Genomic DNA, 21,601 nt, shown 5'->3' with positions numbered 1-21,601 from the left:
GATGACAACACGGCAGAACTTTTACAGAACATGGGTTAACATGGTCTCCAATTACTGTGGAGACTGTGCGATCATGTATGGAGAATCGGCAAATGGCCCAGTGATTGGTGTACCGCACTGCACTATTTACTTCCATTCATAAGAAAGGCGTAACCACAAAATGTAGTAACTACCGAACCATCTCACTAATTTCACACTTAAGTAAAATTCTGTTGAGAATCATTAAGTGTCGCATGCAGACACACCTGGATAGACAAATACCACAAGAACAGGCAGGCTTCGTGAAGGGTAAAGGCACAAGGGAGCAAATTCTTAATATGCGACAACTCATTGAGAAAGCACGAGAATTCAAAATTCCGATGATCATCTGCTTTCTGGATTATCAGAAGGCATTTGACTGTGTAGACTGGACAGTTTTGTGAAAAGTTCTACATGAGATGGGGGTTCCTGATCATCTGTCAGCTCTGGTGAAAAGCCTATATGAGAACAGTGAAACCAGAATAAGAATTGAAAACCATAAGTCCGATCCTTTTAAAATAGGTAGAGGAGTCCGACAAGGATGTATTCTATCTCCAAGTCTTTTTAATTTCTATGTGGAATATATAATGAGAAAAGCACTCGACAAATGGAATGGCGGTATTTCTATCGCAGGAAAGAAGATCTCAAATCTCAGATATGCAGATGATACAACATTAATAACTGCATTCGAAGAAGAAATGTCCAGTCTGCTGCAGCTAGTGGAAGCCGAAAGCACAGTATAAAGAGGGACAGTAGAACCACTCTCCGAAAAATTGGAAGTAAAATCTGTAGTCGCGCATGGCGACCGCGCAATGTTGGCAGTCGCTTTTGCCCCACTCTCGCATTGCTATTCGCATAGAAACGTACGGCTTTTAACAGGGAAAGCCCGCATCCACCACTGGTGAATTACCAATTGCGTACTGCCGGTATTACTTCCTGAGATCAAAGCGCCGACAGAAGAGTGATTTTACTGTGGAACCTCTATATACTGTGCCGAAAGCAATAGATGTGGTCTCAAGATCAATAAACAAAAAACAAAAATTATGATAGTAGATTATTCAAATTCACTTCAGACAACAGGAGCCTTAGGCTACAGGGCTATAAAACTACTTAGCCACACCATGAAAATATGGGAGAGCGTAATTGATAGACGGATACGTGAAGAAACCGAAATATCTGATAACCAGTTTGGCTTTATGCAGGGCAGATCAACAACAGATGCAATTTTCATTGTAAGGCAACTGATGAAAAAATACAGGAATAAAGAGACCAACGCTCATATGGTATTCATTGATCTTGAGAAAGCATATGATACGAGTTCCTCAAGAGATTCTGTGGTGGGCACTCAATAAGAAAGGAGTCCCTGGCGAATATGTAAAGATTGTGAGAGATATGTATGAGGGAGTAACGACTAGTGTTAGAACAGGTGTGGGAGAGACTGATAAATTTCAGGTGAAAGTAGGATTGCACCAAGGCTCGGTGCTTAGTCCTTATTTATTCTCATTAGTTTTGGACCAGATAACAGCGAAACTACAGGGTAGTATTCCATGGTGCCTAATGTATGCTGATGATGTAGTGTTAATAGGAAATAGTGAAAGAGACTTAGAACAAAAACTGGAACAGTGGAGACAAGCTCTGGAGGAAAAAGGTTTAAAACTTAGTAGGACAAAAACAGAGTATTTGGAATGTTCATTTAAAGATGGAGTTACTACAAATAAAATGGTATCTTTGGATGGTGAAATGATTGTGAAAAGCAATAGTTTTAAGTACCTAGGATCAGTATTACAGAGTAATGGAGAAATAGATGGAGATGCATGCAGTAGAATTAGGGCTGGATGGATGAAGTGGAAAGAAGCGAGTGGTGTGTTGTGTGATAGAAAAATTCCAATGAAGCTGAAGGGAAAATTCTATAAAACAGCCATAAGACCGGCTATGATGCACGGAACTGAATGTTGGGCAGTGAAAAAGAAAGAGGAACAACGAATGCATGTGGCGGAAATGAGAATGCTTAGATGGATGAGTGGAGTGACAAAGAAGGATAAAATTAGAAAGTCGTATATTAGGGGAAGTCTAGGTGTGGCACCAATTGATGCCAAAATGAGAGAGCATAGGTTAAGATGGTTTGGTCATGTTCAACGTCGAGACGTTAATCACCCAATACGAAGAATAGCTGAAGTGCAGATTCCTGGAAGGAGTAGGAGAGGAAGACCAAAGAAGACCTGGGTGGAGACCACAAGGCAGGACATGTTGGCAAAGGGGATTAACATTAATTAAGGGGATTAAGGGGATTAAAGATGGAGTTACTACAAATAAAATGGTATCTTTGGATGGTGAAATGATTGTGAAAAGCAATAGTTTTAAGTACCTAGGATCAGTATTACAGAGTAATGGAGAAATAGATGGAGATGCATGCAGTAGAATTAGGGCTGGATGGATGAAGTGGAAAGAAGCGAGTGGTGTGTTGTGTGATAGAAAAATTCCAATGAAGCTGAAGGGAAAATTCTATAAAACAGCCATAAGACCGGCTATGATGCACGGAACTGAATGTTGGGCAGTGAAAAAGAAAGAGGAACAACGAATGCATGTGGCGGAAATGAGAATGCTTAGATGGATGAGTGGAGTGACAAAGAAGGATAAAATTAGAAAGTCGTATATTAGGGGAAGTCTAGGTGTGGCACCAATTGATGCCAAAATGAGAGAGCATAGGTTAAGATGGTTTGGTCATGTTCAACGTCGAGACGTTAATCACCCAATACGAAGAATAGCTGAAGTGCAGATTCCTGGAAGGAGTAGGAGAGGAAGACCAAAGAAGACCTGGGTGGAGACCACAAGGCAGGACATGTTGGCAAAGGGGATTAACATTGATATGACCCAAGATAGAATTGTGTGGAGAAATGCAATTAGGGAAGCCGACCCCGCATAGGGATAAGGCAAAGAGAATGATGATAACAACAGGAGCCTTAGACCAGTTTGAAGTGGTTAACGAGTTCAATTATCTAGGATCCTACATCAGTAATACAGGATCTTGTGAAACAGAAATACGTAGGAGAATAGGCATGGCCAAAAACGCTATGAGTCGATTATCGAAAATCTGGAAAGATCGCTCCTTGTCGAAGAACACCAAAATAAGATTAGTACGTGCCTTAATTTTTCCCATATTTAATTACGGATCCGAAACATGGACAATGAAATCGGACGATAGAAAAAGGATTGACGCCTTTGAAATGTGGTGCTGGAGAAGAATGCTACGGATCTCATGGACGGAACACACAACAAATCACTCAATCCTCCAAGAGCTTAATATTCAGACTCGATTTTCCTCTATTTGTCTCTCCACCGTCTTAAAATTTTTCGGCCATATTGCAAGAAGAAGTGATGATAATCTTGAGAGACTTATAATTTCGGGGAAACGTTGAAGGGCGCAGAAGTAGAGGTCGCTCACCTACTCGCTGGACGGATCAAGTACAGGAAGCCAGTGGAAAAACATTCTCTGAATCCATGAGGGAAGCTCAGGATAGAAGCCGATGGAAAGAGATAGTTGCTCGTATTATAGGGAATCACGACATTCAGCAATGAGGAAACGACTGAGGAGGAGGAGGAGGATAAATTAATAAATGAAAATAATTTCTATCCTTGTGGGATCGGTACTCACCGGAGGGACCGCAGACGTTCGGATACAATTAGCGTCTCTTTGCAAAGACAATGACGTCGACTTTGCAAAGTAACAAGACACTTACTCAAGACACACATTACGCTAGGTACCTAACTGGAAAAATCCATACATTACCATCACCATGCCAATAGCCATTAGTTGTCGAGGCATTAATTAGCTAAATAAAAAAAATATTATATTTAATTTCATGTTTTATTTATCCCATCCAAACACATTTTTCAATTTGCGTTTAAGATAAGACCAATTTACACCTGAGTGACTGAGCTAGACGAAGTCTAAAACAATTGGCTCGCATAGTTAGTTGGAGTTTGATTATTACACATTAACCCCCAGCTTTCTAAAAGGTACTGTATTGTTACACATTCGCGCCCATATGAATTATTAATTGATAAAAACTTTTTGTTTAAAAAAACTTTTTTTCTGTAATTGAAATACAAAAAAATTATGTGATTTACCTAAAACAGACAAACTTTCCTACATCAGATGACCAATTATTGTTTTATGAATTGTGTATATCTTGTTCTATAAATTCGTTAAGAACTGTAAATAAAAATGTATCCAAACATGAACTTAAAATTTTCAGACCTCCGCACAGACTTGTGTAAAAAAAAACACCTAATCTATAAACGTATCATCCTGAATAGAACATTAGAATTTCATGCAGTCGAGTAATTGGAAGCTGGTCTTCGTCTCTCACCACAATACTCTTATTAAAATACTCAGATACTCAAGAAAGGAGTGGCATTTAGAAAATGTTGTATATATAAATTGTAAACACAACATGACTTATTAGTAAACAGGCGAGGTGATTAGAAGTAATTATTTTTAAGATCCTTTTATGTTGGTAGTAGTGAAGAGCGACCGGTCGTTTGTTTACATAATGAAAGAGTGGAAAGAGGGTTCTCGGAGGATTGAAATTTACGTAAAGGTTTTCATGTTAAACAGATATTCTTATTAGATATGATTAAAAAGGAAGTGAACACATGCCAAATTTGTCGCTAATTAAAGAGAATGAATACCTACCGCAGAAGACATACTATAAACGCGTGTCCGATCCACATGATCGTTCTTTATTGTTCTCTTCTGATGAACGTATTCTCGCTACTGCACATGAGTTTCCCTTAATATTGTACCATATGTTTTTATGTGTACTCGATGTTGGTTAGGTCTCTTTTCGCGATTTATGTGATTATGTTTAAATATTCCACCTAAGTTCTAATAAACCTACCACCTGTTGGTTAGTTCTTTGTCTTCAAGTTCTATATTGTATAGAATGTTAAAAATAATCATAACTATGCGGCCCTGTTGACTGCCGCTCGAAATAGTTCTGCACTACTGCATTGAAACCATTCCCTCAAGTTCTTAAACCAGGATATTCTTCGTGTTAATACACTCTCAATTACAGTATCTTCAATGTTCAATTGGATGTTTGAATCTGCTGATTTAGTCATGATCATGCATTTAGTATTCTTCAAATTCTTCTTCAAATTCATGACAGCATTCGTTAAGACATTGCATTAAGTTCTGTTCAGTAAATCATTGTTGTTATCTGTCTATGGATACGCTACTACACATCAGAAAACAGAATGAATGCACAGCAGTGGACTGAAACCAGCAAAATTTCTCCGAAGCGGTCAATAATAGATGAATGGATCGAAAAGATCATAGCCACCGGATTGCAAAGGCATAATTTTAATTGATTAGGTACCGAAAAAGGTAAAACTAACAATAGCCAGTATTATTGTGCATTATTGGACAAACTGAAGCAGGAACTCAGTGAAAAACGGCACCATACGCAGAAGAAAAAAGAGTTGTTTCTTAAACACACAATGACAAACATTTATGAGTTAGGTTTAGACTTACTTTCTCAGTCAGCTTATTCTGCCGATTTGGCCCCCTTCGATTGTTATGCATTCCCAAATGTGAAGATAGCTCGTGAAAAAAAAAAACCCAGCTCGAACGAAGAGATAATTATTGACGAAACACACACCTATTTTGTAGAGATTCGACATTATTGTAACGATATAAACATTTTTAAAAATCTTTCAAATATCTACTTATATTATTTGTTAGATTCGAAAACTATAGGTAATATAGCTTAGAAAAGTGTATAAGAATGACTACAGTAAAATTGACTGTTCGTAGGGAAAGATAATAAAATCTAGTAATTCAGATAATCAAACCATTTCTCACAATAATCTTTATACTACTATCCTACTATCTTAATACTACTTCCTTCGAACCTACTATATATCGGTTTCTAGCGGATACGTTTATAAAATAAGTTTATGCAAATAAATAATATCATATACAGACTATTTAGATTTAAACTACATATACCTACACGCTTTAAAAATGGCAACACTGCGAGCTAGACGTAAACAGCAAGTGCAAGAGCATTAGCTGCCGACGGCGTAGTATCAATTTCATCAGCAAAATAGAGGCAAAAAATGGCTATTTCGTTTAGTTTTTTAATACTCTTGGACAATCCATTAGGTCTGGATCCCGCGTATGAAAAAAAAGTTGATTAATAGCAAGCTGAAAATTTGTTAATAGCTTAAGGGTGTCTAGTCGGAAAAACTTTGATATATGGGAACACTGGAACAGGGGCAGTTTTAATTGTGGAACAGGTTAAAAATTTGGAACGGTCAGACCACGAAAACGGCACATGTATTTTGTCCGACAGAACAGACTTAAACTCTCCGAACAGATATTAAACTCTCATGCAAAAATCAGACTGCTATTTATCACCAAATGGGCGTTTTAATGAGTGGAACATGTAGAATATGTCAAATGACAGGAATTATGACAGGTGATAAATAGCAGTCTGATTTTTGCATGAGAGTTTAATCTCTGTTCGGAGAGTTTAAGTCTGTTCTGTCGGACAAAATAATTGTGCCGTTTTCGTGGTCTGACCGTTCCAAATTTTTAACCTGTTCCACAATTAAAACTGCCCCTGTTCCAGTGTTCCCATATATCAAAGTTTATCCGACTAGACACCCTTAAGCTATTAACAAATTTTCAGCTTGCTTTTAATCAACTTTTTTTTCATACGCGGGATACAGACCTATACTTGCAAAATCGCTTAAATTATTCATTAATTTAATTAATAGGATTATTTTTTCACTATGTATTCAGTGATTACAATAATTTTTATCTATACTATGCAAGAAAAACTAATAATCGAGAAAACAGAAAAATTGATAAAGTGATTTTAGAAACATACTGTTGCTCGGAATGAGCAGATAAATTTTGAACATCTTTAAGAAATTAAAATACAATAAATACAGCAATATTGCCGATTCAGTCTCTTATATCTAATCAAAAACTAAACGGTCTGTATAATTGAATACTAATAAAAACTGTAATACTTAATGAAGATTAAGTACTACCGAAAATGAGTGACTTACCAATATTGCAGGTGGGTCCCGTCCATCCATTGCCGCACTCACAGCTGAAAGAGCCCCCGGCCTCGATGCAGGTGCCGCCGTGCAGGCATGGCGCCGGGGCGCAGGGATTGTCTACGATCTCGCAGTTAGCACCAGAAAAACCCTCGGGGCACGTACACAGGTAGTTATCGGGGGCGGTGTTCTCACAAGTGCCACCGTTTAGACAGGGCTCGTGCGTACCGCAGTAGTTTAGGTCTGAAATTATAACGGGAAATTAGATACGCTCTGTTAATGGGTAGTATGGAATTTGTAGAGATTGAAAGGCATGCGTTTGGTTCATTATGATTAAAAAATACCGTATGCAAGCCATCATCTTTTTTTTAAATCCACGAGGAACATAAATTCCTATAACTGGCTGTATACCATAAATAACAAAAAATAGTAAATTCTTTGTAAAAGGTATATCTAAGAATCCCTAAAAAGGTTTACATCACAGAACAGAATGTTTTCGAAATACTAATTACATCATCAGTGTTTAATTCCAGCAATGTACATGCCTGAGCCACCAAAATGTTTGGGTAAAAACCCTTTAAATGTTAAAGATTTAAAATTTGTTTCATAATGTTAATAAAAAGATGTGATGTTAAAAATATTCCTTGATTTATCCTGAGGCATCACAGGACTCTTAACCTCATGTGAGGTTCTCAGGTAGAACCTCACATAATTAGAGTCCATTATTAGAGACCCTGAGACAACACCCTATATATTGAAAAAATTCATTTGCACATTTGGAAAAAGCACAAGAAACTGAGTTTATAGGTTCGCTTTAATTTTTTGCGCAGAAAATTTAATGACTTAATTTTGAAATTAAATATACTGAAACATTTAAGAACTCTGAAATTAAAAAGCAGGTTTTTAAAGCACTTTTAATAATAAATTATTAAACTTACTGAATAAATACTCATTTTAAAAATAATCAATAATTATTTACTACATTGGAACTAGCCAGTTACTAGTTACAAGAAAAATCCAGGTCCGGGTTAACAAAAAAATATAAACTAATTGTGACCTTGACACAACACCACGTATATTGAAATTTTCAAAATCTGTTTGCACATTTAAAAATAGCAGAAACAACTAAGTTTAATGACTTAATTCAATTTTTTGCGCAGAGAATGACATTGCTTTTGAAATTATATTTAAATTTTTGTTAGATTTCTTGATAATTTCGATATAATTTCAAAATTAAAGTCAATAAATTGTCTGCACAAAAAATGGAAAAACTTAGTTTTTGGTCTCTTTTCAAATGTGCAAACGGATTTTGAACATTTCAATGTACAGGGTGTTGTTTCAACGTCAAAATCAATTTATAATGTTTTTAATCCGGACTTGGATTTTTCTTGTGAAAGTTGGGTGGTTTGGGTTCTAAATGAGACATATTAGTCCAGGAACCGAAGCTTTTCACCTCGCAATTTTTACAGAATAGATCGATTTGCTTGAAAATTTGAGAATAAGTAGTGGATAGTCCAAAGATCAAAATCTATATGATGCCGAAAGGCGCTTTTACCATGGGGGTGGTTGCCACCCTATCCCGGGGGTGGAAATTTTTTATTATATTCTGACCGCAAAAGTTGGTAAAACATTCATTCTAAGCAAAAAACTTTCAATACATTTTTTTGATAAAATTTATATTTTTCGATTTATTTGCTATCGAAAATGTTTTTATATCGAAAAAATTAATGTTTTTAACAAGTTTTCTGCTAATAACTCCAACAGTTTTCGTTTTATCAAAACAACTTTACTCAGCAAAAATGTACCTTTTGAAAAAATAAACAAAACCGTTTTTCTTAATTTTCTTTAAGACCAATAGTATCCAAGCTAAACTTTATTATATGTTAGCTCTTCTTCGTCAAATGTTAAATATTGTAGTTTCAAAGTCAAAAGATGGGAAAACTATGCATTTTTCGAGGATAACTTGTTTAAACTAATTTGAATTATTTAAAAATATCTATCTTTATAAATAAAATGAAGGTCTCTAGCTCAAAAATTAAGTGACTTATAATGAAAAGAATGTCAGTCCCTATTTTTTTCAGCAAAAAAGTGGTCGGAAGCAACCCCCTAATCACCATCCTAATTAAAATTCGTCATTGACCTTATTTGGTCTTCTTTATTTATGTATTATTAATAGGCTCTACTTTGACAGGCTTACAATGATTAGTTTTAAAAAAAAATGGAGTTAAAAGCGAATAACGAATTTTTGTAGTTTGGAAAAAAAATAGCCTTTTCTTCAGAATAGAAAGATTAGAATCAGAGAACCGAAAAAATGTTTAAATATGAAATTGTAGCTTATTTAACTCCCAAGAACTCAATTTGCAAAAAATTTTTCTACGGCGATAATTGAGTAAGCTGTTGACAATTAGAACTTGTAATAACATGCAAAAACCACCTTTACCACCCCTTTCAAAGTCACCTCTTTTTGCGACTGAGGATTTTAAAAAGATTTAATATGAATAGGCTTAAAGATCTTGCAAAACCCTACAAAATTCTTTTTTACCAAACTTTCTAAGATAAAAAATAAAAAAGTTACGGTTAAAAAATCAATATATATTTTTGAAAAAAAAAGGAGAAATTCAATTGGAAGTATAATAATGTAAGTTAGCGGTGTTTTTAGTCATTGGTCTTATTTATTCTTCTTTATTTATGTATTGTTAATAGATCTAGAAGTTTGACTGGCTTAGAATGATTAGTTTTTAAAAAACTGGAGTTAAAAGCGAATAACGAATACTTGTAGTACAGTGGAACCCCGATAAGTCGGCCCCCGATAACCCGGAAGTCCGGCTAACCCGGACCGATTTTCATCAGATAAACATTTTGATTTTCAGTACATATTTTGTATTTTGACAATGACACCCGTTCTGGGCGTCGAAATGTTAATAAAATTATTTTTTCAATTTAATTGTGGCGCATCAAAATAGTTAATTATCAGATAAACATTTCAACAATAAAAATGTATGTATGTAATATAATATTTGAGAGATAATGTGTATTTATGTAATTTGAACTATACGATAGTAAAAATGACTCATGGCACAAGCCGGCAGAAACAACAGGGATCTGCCTGTAGTATTCCTTTTTATTATTACTGTGTTAGCATTGTTTAAGAAAGACTATTTAAAAAATTATTTTTTAATCAATGGTCTTAGTTTTCACTGTTCTTAATACATAATAACAAAACACCGTTCCGATTGTGACTGTATGAATACAGTATTGTATTCTTCGCTTCCGTTTGCTTAGGTTTGTGTTTGCGTGTTTTTAGTAATTTAGATGTGTAGGTACTGTGCATATTTATATATATATATATATATATATATATTTCATGTTATTTCAATTCTAACGGAGTTTATCTGTAAGTATACCGTATTTTATTAATTTTTACCATATTCTCCGGCTAACCCGGATTTTCGATAAACCGGATCGACCGCAGTCCCGATTAATCCGAGTTATCGAGGTTCCACTGTAGTTTGGTAAAAAATGCCATTTTCTTCAGAATAGAAAGATTAGCATCAGAGATACGAAAAAATGTTTCAACATAAAATTGTAGGATATTTAATTCACAAGAAGCTGGTTTGAAAAAAATTTTTCTACGACAAAAATTGAGTGAATCCTAAATGAGTAGGTATATCCAAAAACATTGATGTTTTCGATACAAAACTAACTCTTTCGATAGCGAATAAATCGAAAAATATTAATTTTATCAAAAAAATGTATAGAACATGTTTTTCCTTAAATGAATGTTTTTATCAACTTTTGCGGTCAAAATATAATATAAAATTTCCACCCCCGAGATGGGGTGGCAACCACCCCCATGGTAAAAGCGCCTTTCGACATCATATAGATTTTGATCCTTGGACTATCCACTACTTATTCTCAAATTTTTAAGCAAATTGATCCATTTTGTAAAAATTGCGAGGTTTTGTCATATTTTAAGCTTCATTACTTGGACTATATGTGTACCAAATATCAAAAAAATATACAAGGTGGTTCTAAAGTTATGGATCCAGAAAGAAATGGGCAAAATCGATAAAACACCCTGTAACTCAGTGATAAAAATCAGTGAGGCAATAAACGTAGTATATCTAGAACCGCCTCAATGACATCTATTTACCATTCAAGTATTTATGTTTCCCAATGAAACACCCTGTATATCTTACTTAAGGTTTTTAATGAAATCTCACTAAATTCAAATAGAAATTCATAAACACGTAAGTGACCATATGTTCAATTTGTAAAATATGTTTCAAAATCTAAAACTGAAAAAATATATCGAAAACCCATGTGCACATTCCTTTAACCTCTCATTGATCCTGTCAAAGATTACATTATATGCCTATGCATCGATACGGTATAATCCAATTTCAACAAATAAGCTTAGAACTTCGCGATAAGCTCCCTTACTGACCCTCTGATGAAGAGATAATCCCTCTTTTTATTATTTAGGGGAGAAAGGTATTATAAAAAACTGACATTATCCGAGTTGTGTGTGTGTGTGTGTGTGTTACGGCTCATTTGGTATTAAAAACTACGAAAAATAGGACAAAGAACGATAGAATACGTTAAGTTGGGTGCCGTTATGGAATAGAATTTACCATATTATCAAAAAGACAACAAAAGAAAAAATGACATGAGTCCAGATGGAGACGTAGATAAAATCCAAAAATTAATATGCAGACGAGAGACAAATTTGATACAGATTTAAAGGAAAATAATCAAAGTTATTCTAATTAAGAATTACTGAAGGTAATGGAGATAATACTGAAGGTGGAGAGGTTGTAAATAATATTCGATACGCAGACGACACTGTACTAGTTGCAAGAACAGTAGAAGAATTACAACGATTACTTACAAACATAAATATTGCTTGCAACAATTATGGCATAAACATTAATGTCAAAAAAACCAAGTATATGGTCATGTAAAATCATGACACAACCAGCACATATTAGTATAAACGGCATTCAAATTGAAAAAGTATCAAGTTACAAATACTTGGGAACTTTAATAAACGAAACTGGAGACCAAAACAATGAAATAAAAAGACGAAATTGCCAGGGCCACCTTCATAAAGATGAGAAAATTCTTCTGCAACAGAGATATAAGCATCCCTCTACGATTAAGAATGCCAAGAGGCTACGTATTTAACACGCTATTAGACGGTGTAGAGGCCTGGACTCTCAAACAGAACTACATAAAAAATATTGAAAGTTTCGAGATTTGGTGCTACCGTCGAATGCTGAAGATAAGTCGGGTTGAAAGAATCACAAATCTTGAAGTAATACGAAGGATAGGAAAAGACCCAGCAATGTTGTTAACGATAAAACGAAGAAAACTCGAGTATTTGGGTCACCTGATGAGAGGTCATAAATACGCATTACTTCAAAATATAATGCAAGGAAAAATAGAAGGAAAACGGAATCCAGGCCGTAGAAGAATGTCATGGTTGCGGAATTTGAGAGAGTGGTTTGGCTGCACCATTAATGAACTTTTTAGGTCAGCTGTAAACAAAGTCAGGGTAGCCTTGATGATTTCCAATCTCCGATAGGAGTGGCACAAGAAGAAGAAGAAGAAGGTAAATAATGGTAGTGGAGCCCAAGCGGGGATTTTTGCAGTTACTCGAGCGCGTCAGAAAATCACATGGGGAGAAACCATGTACCCTGTAAATGTACCCCTACCATATATGGACGCTTAATATAGGGGAATTCGTTAAGGGGGATCCTAAAAAATCTATCCTTAGAAAAACTCGAAATCGTCAGATTAAGATAAGGTAATTTATGCCTGGTTACACAATAGATCTTAAGCTCCAGCTTAGGTAAGCTCTACTTACAGATAGGGCGTCCTTGAGTATCACTTACGTTGCACCATAATTTTAGATTCTTACCTTATTATCAATTATATCTATTATTATATTATGGTATTCTTATTGTAATATATTATACCTAATTATATTATATTAATTCTTATGATATTCTCGACTTAAGCTTAAGATCTGTTGGTGCAACCGGGCATTAAAGTATATTTATTTATTATTATACGTATATTTCAAAAATCTGACGATTTGACCAGGGCGTAAGGAAATGGGCGGGTCAAAGTTTCGCAAAAAAAGTGAATATTTCGCGACCACCAACGGAGGTGGGGTGGATACTTTTTTGTTTGCACTGTTTATCTGATATTTAAAAAAGGCGGAAATTCAATTGATCAATCACGAACAATGTATCGCTAGGTATATAATAAATTATATTAAATATCAAAAACGTGTGAAAATGTTTATGAACTCTGTTATTTAGACGGGTAGTAGAGACCTGTAAATTATAATTGTTGGTATGTAATTGTTAATGGAAACATGGCTGTAATAAGGTCAGCTGTTTGTATGTGAGCAGGAAACCCGAATTTTAAAAATTAATCATCACGAACGATTGTTTAAACTGGCGTATTATCCTCAGGGCTATGGTTGAAATTTATTCGATGAGTTGCAAAATAATAAATATCCATTTTTATTAAATATTTTTTTAACAAAACCTTCGTGAGAGCGTCCCATTTAATAAAAATGGTACAACTTTAATCTATTTTGACGGTCTCTAAAACTAAAGTTTTAAATATTCGAAAGAATGTCACAATATCTGAATTTTTGAGAATATGTCTTGCCTATTGTTTATACAGGATGAGTCATGAGGAACTGTACATACTCCTACCTCGGATAGAGGCCCCTATGGGGAATAACAAATGACCATTAAAAAGTGTCTCCTCCCATTGTTTAATAATATACAAAGCGAGTTTCGCATTTTGACAGAAATTTGTATTCGTCATAATTTTTGAACGGTCAGATCAATGTGTCTCTTATTTTGGTCAATCGTTACACTATTACCGCCTAATCAACTGGCTTTAAAAAATCCGGCTTTAAAAAATTAGTTCGTTTGGGTCTTAGAAAAAATTTCACCCTGTATACTCTTTTTGAAAACTCTAATATGAATTTTACAAATTGGACAAATAGGCAATTAAAATGACATATTTATTTTTTCCCCACACGATTACTTAATTTTTCTATAAAAAAAATCAAATTTGACTATGAATTAAAAGTTTGGTAAAGTGAACCATAGATTTAAAAAAATTAACTTTTATTACAAAAATTAATTTTTTTAATCAAATATTTAATTTTTTTTACCACCCAATCAACTGAGTTATTCAAACTAGAAAAAATCAGGTCCGGCTTTAAAAAATTAGTTCGTTTGGGTCTTAGAAAAAATTTCACCCTGTATATGCTTTTTGAAAACTCTTATATGAATTTTACAAATTAGACAAATAGACAATTAAAATGGCATATTTATTTTTTTCCCCACACGATTACATAATTTTTTATTAAAAAAATAAAATTTGTCAAAATCGCAATTTTACCATAAAAATAAAAAAATTAAACAACGTTATTCTTAAAATTAAAAGTTTCACAATTTTTTTTTCTATAACATGTCTAGATCTAAAACTCTCCATAACACTTCTCTTTGGACTCTATAGTTTAAGATAGACGTGATCAAATAGATAAATTTTAATTTTTTTCACTTAATCTTTGCGATTTAACTTTGCAATTCACGAACCAGCAGCTTTTATTTTTAAAACTTCATCACTTTAACGAGAAGAAGACTGAAAGTCTACAACAATTTTTATAGTCTTCACAATGGCAAGAGATATGTGCTGTAAAAATTTCAGAAAAAAAATTAAAATGGAAGAGTTGTAGCGAGTTAAACCGTGATTTCTTTTTTTTTCATTTTTAGGTTAAAATTCCGATTTTGACCATAGATTTATAATACTCTAGATTGCGCCTTACGATCTTAAAATGGGTGACGGTTGCGACAGAGATAAATGAGCCTATTTGGTCGGTAGTCTCTTTCTAATTCAAGGGGAGTATCGACGACGTCACTATCCTACTCTGTCGTCGAGTATTTTAGATGGTTTGACAGTTCGAGCGCATGGCGACGAGAACTGGTCGTTTGTCTTCGGACGTGGATAATCCTGGTTCGAATCCCATACCAATCATTACTTTTTTTATTTTTTATTTAATCAATATTGCGTTTATTAGATATTATTACATCTCTAAAATAAATATATGCAAAGAAATATATAACAAATAAGAAAAACTGTGTAGGTACCTATAGATTTTTAAAAATATAAAAGCCAATGTTATTTTTTTTAATAAGTTAATGGTAGAATAGTATAAAGTAATTAAAAATATTCGTAAAAAATTACCAATAATTAATATCAACATAATGTACCATCGATTTATTAATTGAATCGGTCATTTCAAAAACAACACGAGTCACATATTCCTAATTTTACAGAAGAGCAAAGAAAACTTAACTATATAGTCGAAAGATGGATGAAATGGATGACATCAAAATTCAGAGTTATATTGTAGTTTTGTTCCTAATGTTTTTACTGGACTGGTGTCGTTTTTGCACACAACGTTTATCTTAAAGGAGTCTATTCCTCTCAAAAAGTTAGTTTCTCAAAATTGTGGACTTTGCTGTTTTTGAAATGACCGATTCAATTATAAGTAATTAGACATTATTTTTATTTATGAAACTATTGTTACAATTTTTTAAAAAAGTAGAAGCAAAACAAATATTGTTCACTTCACATCATTCGAATAAGGACGAATTTATATTAATAACGAATGACTTATTTTACTATGCAGTTCACAAATTATGTATTCCAATATTAACTTACTATACATACGTACATTTATTATCTGCTAGATTTACTTAGGTCCATTTTTCAGATGTAAAAATATCTAATAAACGCAATATTGATTAAATAAAAATAAAAAAAGGTAAAGTTGGTATGGGATTCGAACCACGATTATCCATGTCGGAAGACCAAAGACCATTTCTCGTCACCACCCGCTCCAACTGTCAACACATATTACTCGATAAAGTGGGATAGTCACGTCGTCGATATTCCCCTTAAATTAAAAAGAGAGTACCGACCAAATAGGCTCATTTATCTCTGTCGCAACGGTCACCCATTTTAAGATCGCAGGGCGCAATCTAGAGTATTATATATCTATGATTTTGACAAATTTGATTTTTTAATAAAAAATTAAGTAATCGTGTGGGAAAAAAATAAATACCATTTTAATTGCCTATTTGTCTAATTTGTAAAATTCATATTAGAGTTTTCAAAAAGCGTATACAGGGTGAAATTTTTTCTAAGACCAAAACGAACTAATTTTTTAAATCCGGAGCTGATTTTTTCTAGTTTGAATAAATCAGTTGATCGGGTGGTAACATAAATTAAATATTTGTTCAAAAAAAATTATTTTTTGTAATAAAAGTTAATTTTTTTAAATATATGGTTCACTTTACCAAACTTTTAATTATTCATAGTTAAATTTGATTTTTTTATAAAAAATTAAGTAATCGTGTGGGGAAACAAATAAATATGCCATTTTAATTGCCAATTTGTCTAATTTGTAAAATTCATATTTAGAGTTTTCAAAAAGCGTATACAGTTTCCCGCTACTCTTTTTATCTCGTCGGTCCACCTACTCGGTGCTCGTCCTCGGCTTCTTTCGTAGTTTCTGGGCCTCCATTCCATGGTGCGTCGTGTCCACCGTCTATCGTGTGTTCTAGCTAAGTGCCCTGCCCAGTTCCTCTTAAGCGTCGTAGCTCTTTCGATGTCGTCTTGAACTTCTGATCTTTGCCTGATTTGTTGGTTTGTTATGTGGTCTCGAAGGCTCATGTTCAGCATTGCACGTTCCATGATTCGTTGTTTCATAACTCTGAATTTATTCGCGGATTGTTACGTCACTGTTAAAGTATCTGCTCCACAAGTTTATACAAGCAAACATTGGTTATAAACCAATAAACCTTGAGACCCATGGGAATTGAACTTTGGGAATGGGAATGCTGCCATGTAAGTCCTATTCGCCTCTGTATTTCATGTGTTTGATCTCGTGTCCCTAATTTGTTCACACTAATTTAGTGGTGTGAACAAATTCAGTTAAGTATTTCAAAAAATTTTAAACTGGAAATCCACGATATTTTCAACACGTGCGTTGAACTTAAACAATAAAGCTTGGACTTTCTATTATACATAGAAAACAGAAGATTTTCAAAAAATGATTATCAAAGAAAAAGTAAGACCCCCAATGAAAAATTATACACGATTGACTTCGAAGAAGAAGAAGAAGAAGTGAGGGTTGTTAGTTTAAAAATAATTGTATTAATCGAAATATTTTCCTATTTATTTAAATTAACAATTCAGTAACATATTCGATATCAGCAGAGTACATTTGACGACCTTGGGACCAGAAGGGGGCATGCCACCAAACAATATTTTGGAGAAAACATCATTTTAAACTTATTCTCAAATCCTGAAATCCAATTTTTAAATTTTTGTTGGTAGTAAGGCCCATAGTCGTTTGGAAATATGACCTTAAATACACAATAAAAGTAACACACATGTTTATTTAACGGCTTTTGGGTTTTTGAACATTTTTTGAAAAAATATGAGGCTTATCCCCTATTGTATAAAAAAATATATTCTAAAATATGAACATAAAATGCAACAATAAAATAATTTAGTTGTCAATATTTTCAATATCTGAAAAGTCGTCCAAATGTTCAATGTCTTCTAGTTCTGTCAATTTCTGTCTTCACTATTTTTTGCAATCGCAAGGTGCACCTAATTTTTTTGGTTCTATTTTCTTCCCTCTTGTATTTATATACATATTCGTAAACTAGATCTTTTTTAGTCTTGCGCTTAATTTTTTATGTCGTTGGGTATCCTTGTGTCTCCATCTAGAAATCGCCTTCTTTTCTGGAGTTGCCAAGAGAACTCGAGAAGTCTGTGGGGTATAAACCTATTCATTTTCCTACAATGAAGTAGGTATTTTACTAAAAAGGTATAAGCCACAAAAAACCTTTAGAACAATCCTAATGTTTTTAGGTTCGAAAAATATAACATAAGGGGACAAGCCACACAGTAAATAAACTTACCGTTCCTGAGTTTACATTTTCTCAATCGCTGCTACTTCCGGGTACTGTATAGTCTTTTTCATCTTCGCTTTTATTTAAACACGTATCTTGGTCACTGTGTTCAGAATCAAACTCAGAAAAGTCTATTTTCCGTTTACATGCACGGGAATGTTCCGCCGCCATGTTGATTACTACTGTGGCTTGTCTCCTTCTGTTGCAATATAAAAGAATGGTGACACAACGGGACTTAACTACAGCGGCGCCAACTATGAAAAACTGCTGAAATTTTCTGTTTGGGACATTAATATGGTCTTAAAGTTTGCGATTTCTACCTTTTAACTCATTTTTGACGAAATTGTGGCTTGTCCCCTTCTGGTCCCAAGGTCTTCATTTGAGATATAAGACAAATTGACCTGAATCTATACCCACTGAATATTCGGCAGTTCGTATCAGCGTTATTGTGCAATATGGAATATATGTGACAATTAGAAGCAATATTGTTAAAACAATAGCCGCATTTTTTTTTTAAATTTCTGCATATCGCTCCACTAATAATTACTCCAGATTGATGTATTCGTGCTGTCGAGCAATTATTGCTAAAAAAATGCCCGTATAAGCGCACCGGAAGTTACAAGTGTTTATTACTAATTAGGATTTATGTTATTACTAATTACTAATTAGGATTCCCAATATTTGTTGATTGCAACGAATAAGTATACCAGCAGAAACAATATAGCAGTTGTCTATGTCTTATATTCTGTCTTTTTTTCTGTACTAGTGTTTTCTATATTCACAGCGACCTGGCATTAGCGTATATTTGTTTTTTATATACATTTAGTTAACATGTATAGATTTTTAAAGTCAAAATTCGCATCTTCAAGCTATTCTATAAGTGTCTCTTATTGTATTTATTAAATGGTTTATTAAAATCAATTAGGCTTTATATCCACATATTTCTGGCAAGCACATTCAAAGCTAAGACTTTCCTTTTAAGGCAACTGAAGGTTTGTTCTCCTTTTATTACCTATGCAGTTTTCCAGGACTATTTTCACAAATATCTGAAAAGTATGATTTATTAGTGATAGACTGAAGTTTCTATGCCTTTATAATTCTCAGTGTTCAGCCTTTTTGAGCGCAAGAAATAGACAGCATGGAATATATGATAAGAAAATTAAAGGAAGAGTATGAGCTATGGGGACTCAAGATATAAATATGTGTACGACCGAATACTTATTTATTGGATCAGAGGTTGCAGATTTGAACTTGTTTAGAAGAGACTATTAAGAGTTGTACCACTTTTAAATATTTAGGGAAAATGGTAAGCCGAGATGGTACTTGTATAAAAGATATAGAAATGAACATAGCACGGCGAAAACAAGCCACGAAAGCACTCCATGGAGTTATATGGAACAACACTCTACTAGCCAAAGAAAACAAAAGAAGGATCTTTCAGAGGATAGTGCTGAATATTACCCTATATGGAGCGGACGTAAGGCCAATGACAACAACAATACGAAATAAAATACGAACAGTTGAATTGGAGTTTATAAGAAGATGAAATATCACCAAATAGGATAAAATAAGAACAGAGAAAATATGGAACAGAATGGAAATAGAATGCTCAATTACAAAAAGTTGGAAAACAGAGCCCTGCAAAGGTAGGTACGGGCATGTACAAAAAACGCCAGAGCACACGTGGCCGAAAAGAATACTGGACTGGGACCCGCCGGGAAGAAGACGGAGAGGCAGATAGGCTATGAGATGGAAAACTTACATACGAAAGCGATGATAGATCGAGACCTCAAGATGGCAACTGGGAGAATAGAGTGCTGTAGAGGACGAAAACGGCGAATTCATAATGGCAAAGAGCCGAAGAAGCAGAAGAAATATAATCAAAAGATATGGTATTTCCACTCATATCTAATCGCCATGTTGAAGTGTGGATCATAATCATATATCAGAGAATTAACTGTTATTCTGAACTACATATACTTTGCTGTGATTCCTTGCTAAACTACTTATTTTAAAATCAAATGTAAAAAAATCATGAAGAACTAACAATATTCTGGTTATGGTTATGGTATCATTATTCCCATTATGGGCATTCTCTTATACAGAATATAGAATATAGCATATAAATAAAACGGAAGATGTCTTTTTTGCTACTATTTATTTTCGCAGTACATTTTTCAAGCAATTTTCCAACTATTGTAATAATGTAATAAGTATATTATTACTTAAAAGTTCTACTTTATTCACTTACAGTTACTTCCCGTTCAAAATCACATTTGACTACATGCCACAATAACAAGTTATAGTCACCGTAACATACTTTCCTAACAGCCACCCGGAAGAAATATTAAAATTACTGTTTATCATCGGAAACGGCTGAAAGCACTTCGCGAATTACTTGTATGTGATCTCGGCGAAGAAAAGAGCGAACGAAGAAGAGAAGAAGAGAAAGAAGAAGCAGACGAGCACCTGTGTCCGGATCCCACGGTGTGCTTCAAAACGGTGCAGCGACAAAGACGCAAGATCACAGCGGCGTGGCCTATCCAATAGGGATTGACAAATAGTTAAAGTCTTATTAATTTTCGATTATGAAAATTATAGACTGGCAAATTTTTTTTTAAACTGACGGCATTTGACGACAAATGGACAAATAGAAATATGTATCTCGCTATAATCATACACATCTTAAGCTGGTAGAAATTTTCTGTCTGACTTCAATACTCACGTATTTGTAATAGGTTACTTAGCAGCAATGAAAATAAGTGAGAATTTTTCAAAAAAGTCCTGGAAGCGGCCTAAAGCTAAACAGCACAAATATTTCGATAAAATACGTGTAGAGGATAGACAGAAACTAAGCGTCTTAGTAAATAAAATTGGAAAAAAAAGAAAAGGTTGGTTACTCACTCTCTTGTGCAATTTTTCAATTATTCATTCAATCACGAATTGGAAAGAAAAAACTATCAGAAGAATAATAATTATTATATTAAATGTACTTATGTGTAAGATTGCGGATACCGTAAAGTAGTTGTATTAAAGACACTAAATCTTAAATATAGAAGATTTAAAAAAGATTTTCTTCTTCAGATGCTAATCCACTAATGGATGTTAGCGATCACATTTTCCATTACTCTTTGTTTCTTGCAATATGTATCAGAGATTGTATGTCGTTAATCCCTATACATTGCCCTATGTTTCGCAGCCAAGACATTTTCTTGCGTCCCATTACATTCTTGCCTTGAATTTTACCCTCGATTATAAGTTGAAGTTGGAGGAACTGGTATTATAAATTGGAGGAACTGGTATATTTCATTTCGCATGATGTGACCCAGATACGCCGTTTTTCTGATGGTTTTGAAAAGTTGACATCTAGATTTGTGACTTTCACCGTCCACGGTATCTTTAGGATACGACAACAAAGCCACATTTCGAAAGCTTCTAATCTGTTTATTATTAGAAATATAAAAGTAAAAACTATTTTTATGTTA

At 34.0% G+C, this 21,601-nt stretch overlaps 1 protein-coding gene across 1 annotated transcript in view; it reads right to left on the bottom strand.

Moving 5' to 3' along the window:
* LOC114325346 (protein jagged-1b) overlaps window positions 1–21,601 on the bottom strand; it is a 698,311-nt gene that overhangs the window by 104,001 nt on the left and 572,709 nt on the right. The window contains exon 7 of the mRNA XM_028273403.2: window positions 7,102–7,335. Within this exon, the coding sequence (XP_028129204.1) occupies window positions 7,102–7,335 (234 nt within the window). The remainder of the gene's footprint in view (window positions 1–7,101; window positions 7,336–21,601) is intronic.

This window comes from Diabrotica virgifera, chromosome 1, assembly GCF_917563875.1.
Source record: "Diabrotica virgifera virgifera chromosome 1, PGI_DIABVI_V3a".
NCBI lineage: Eukaryota > Metazoa > Arthropoda > Insecta > Coleoptera > Chrysomelidae > Diabrotica > Diabrotica virgifera.
This window is presented reverse-complemented; position numbering and strand designations above follow the sequence as displayed.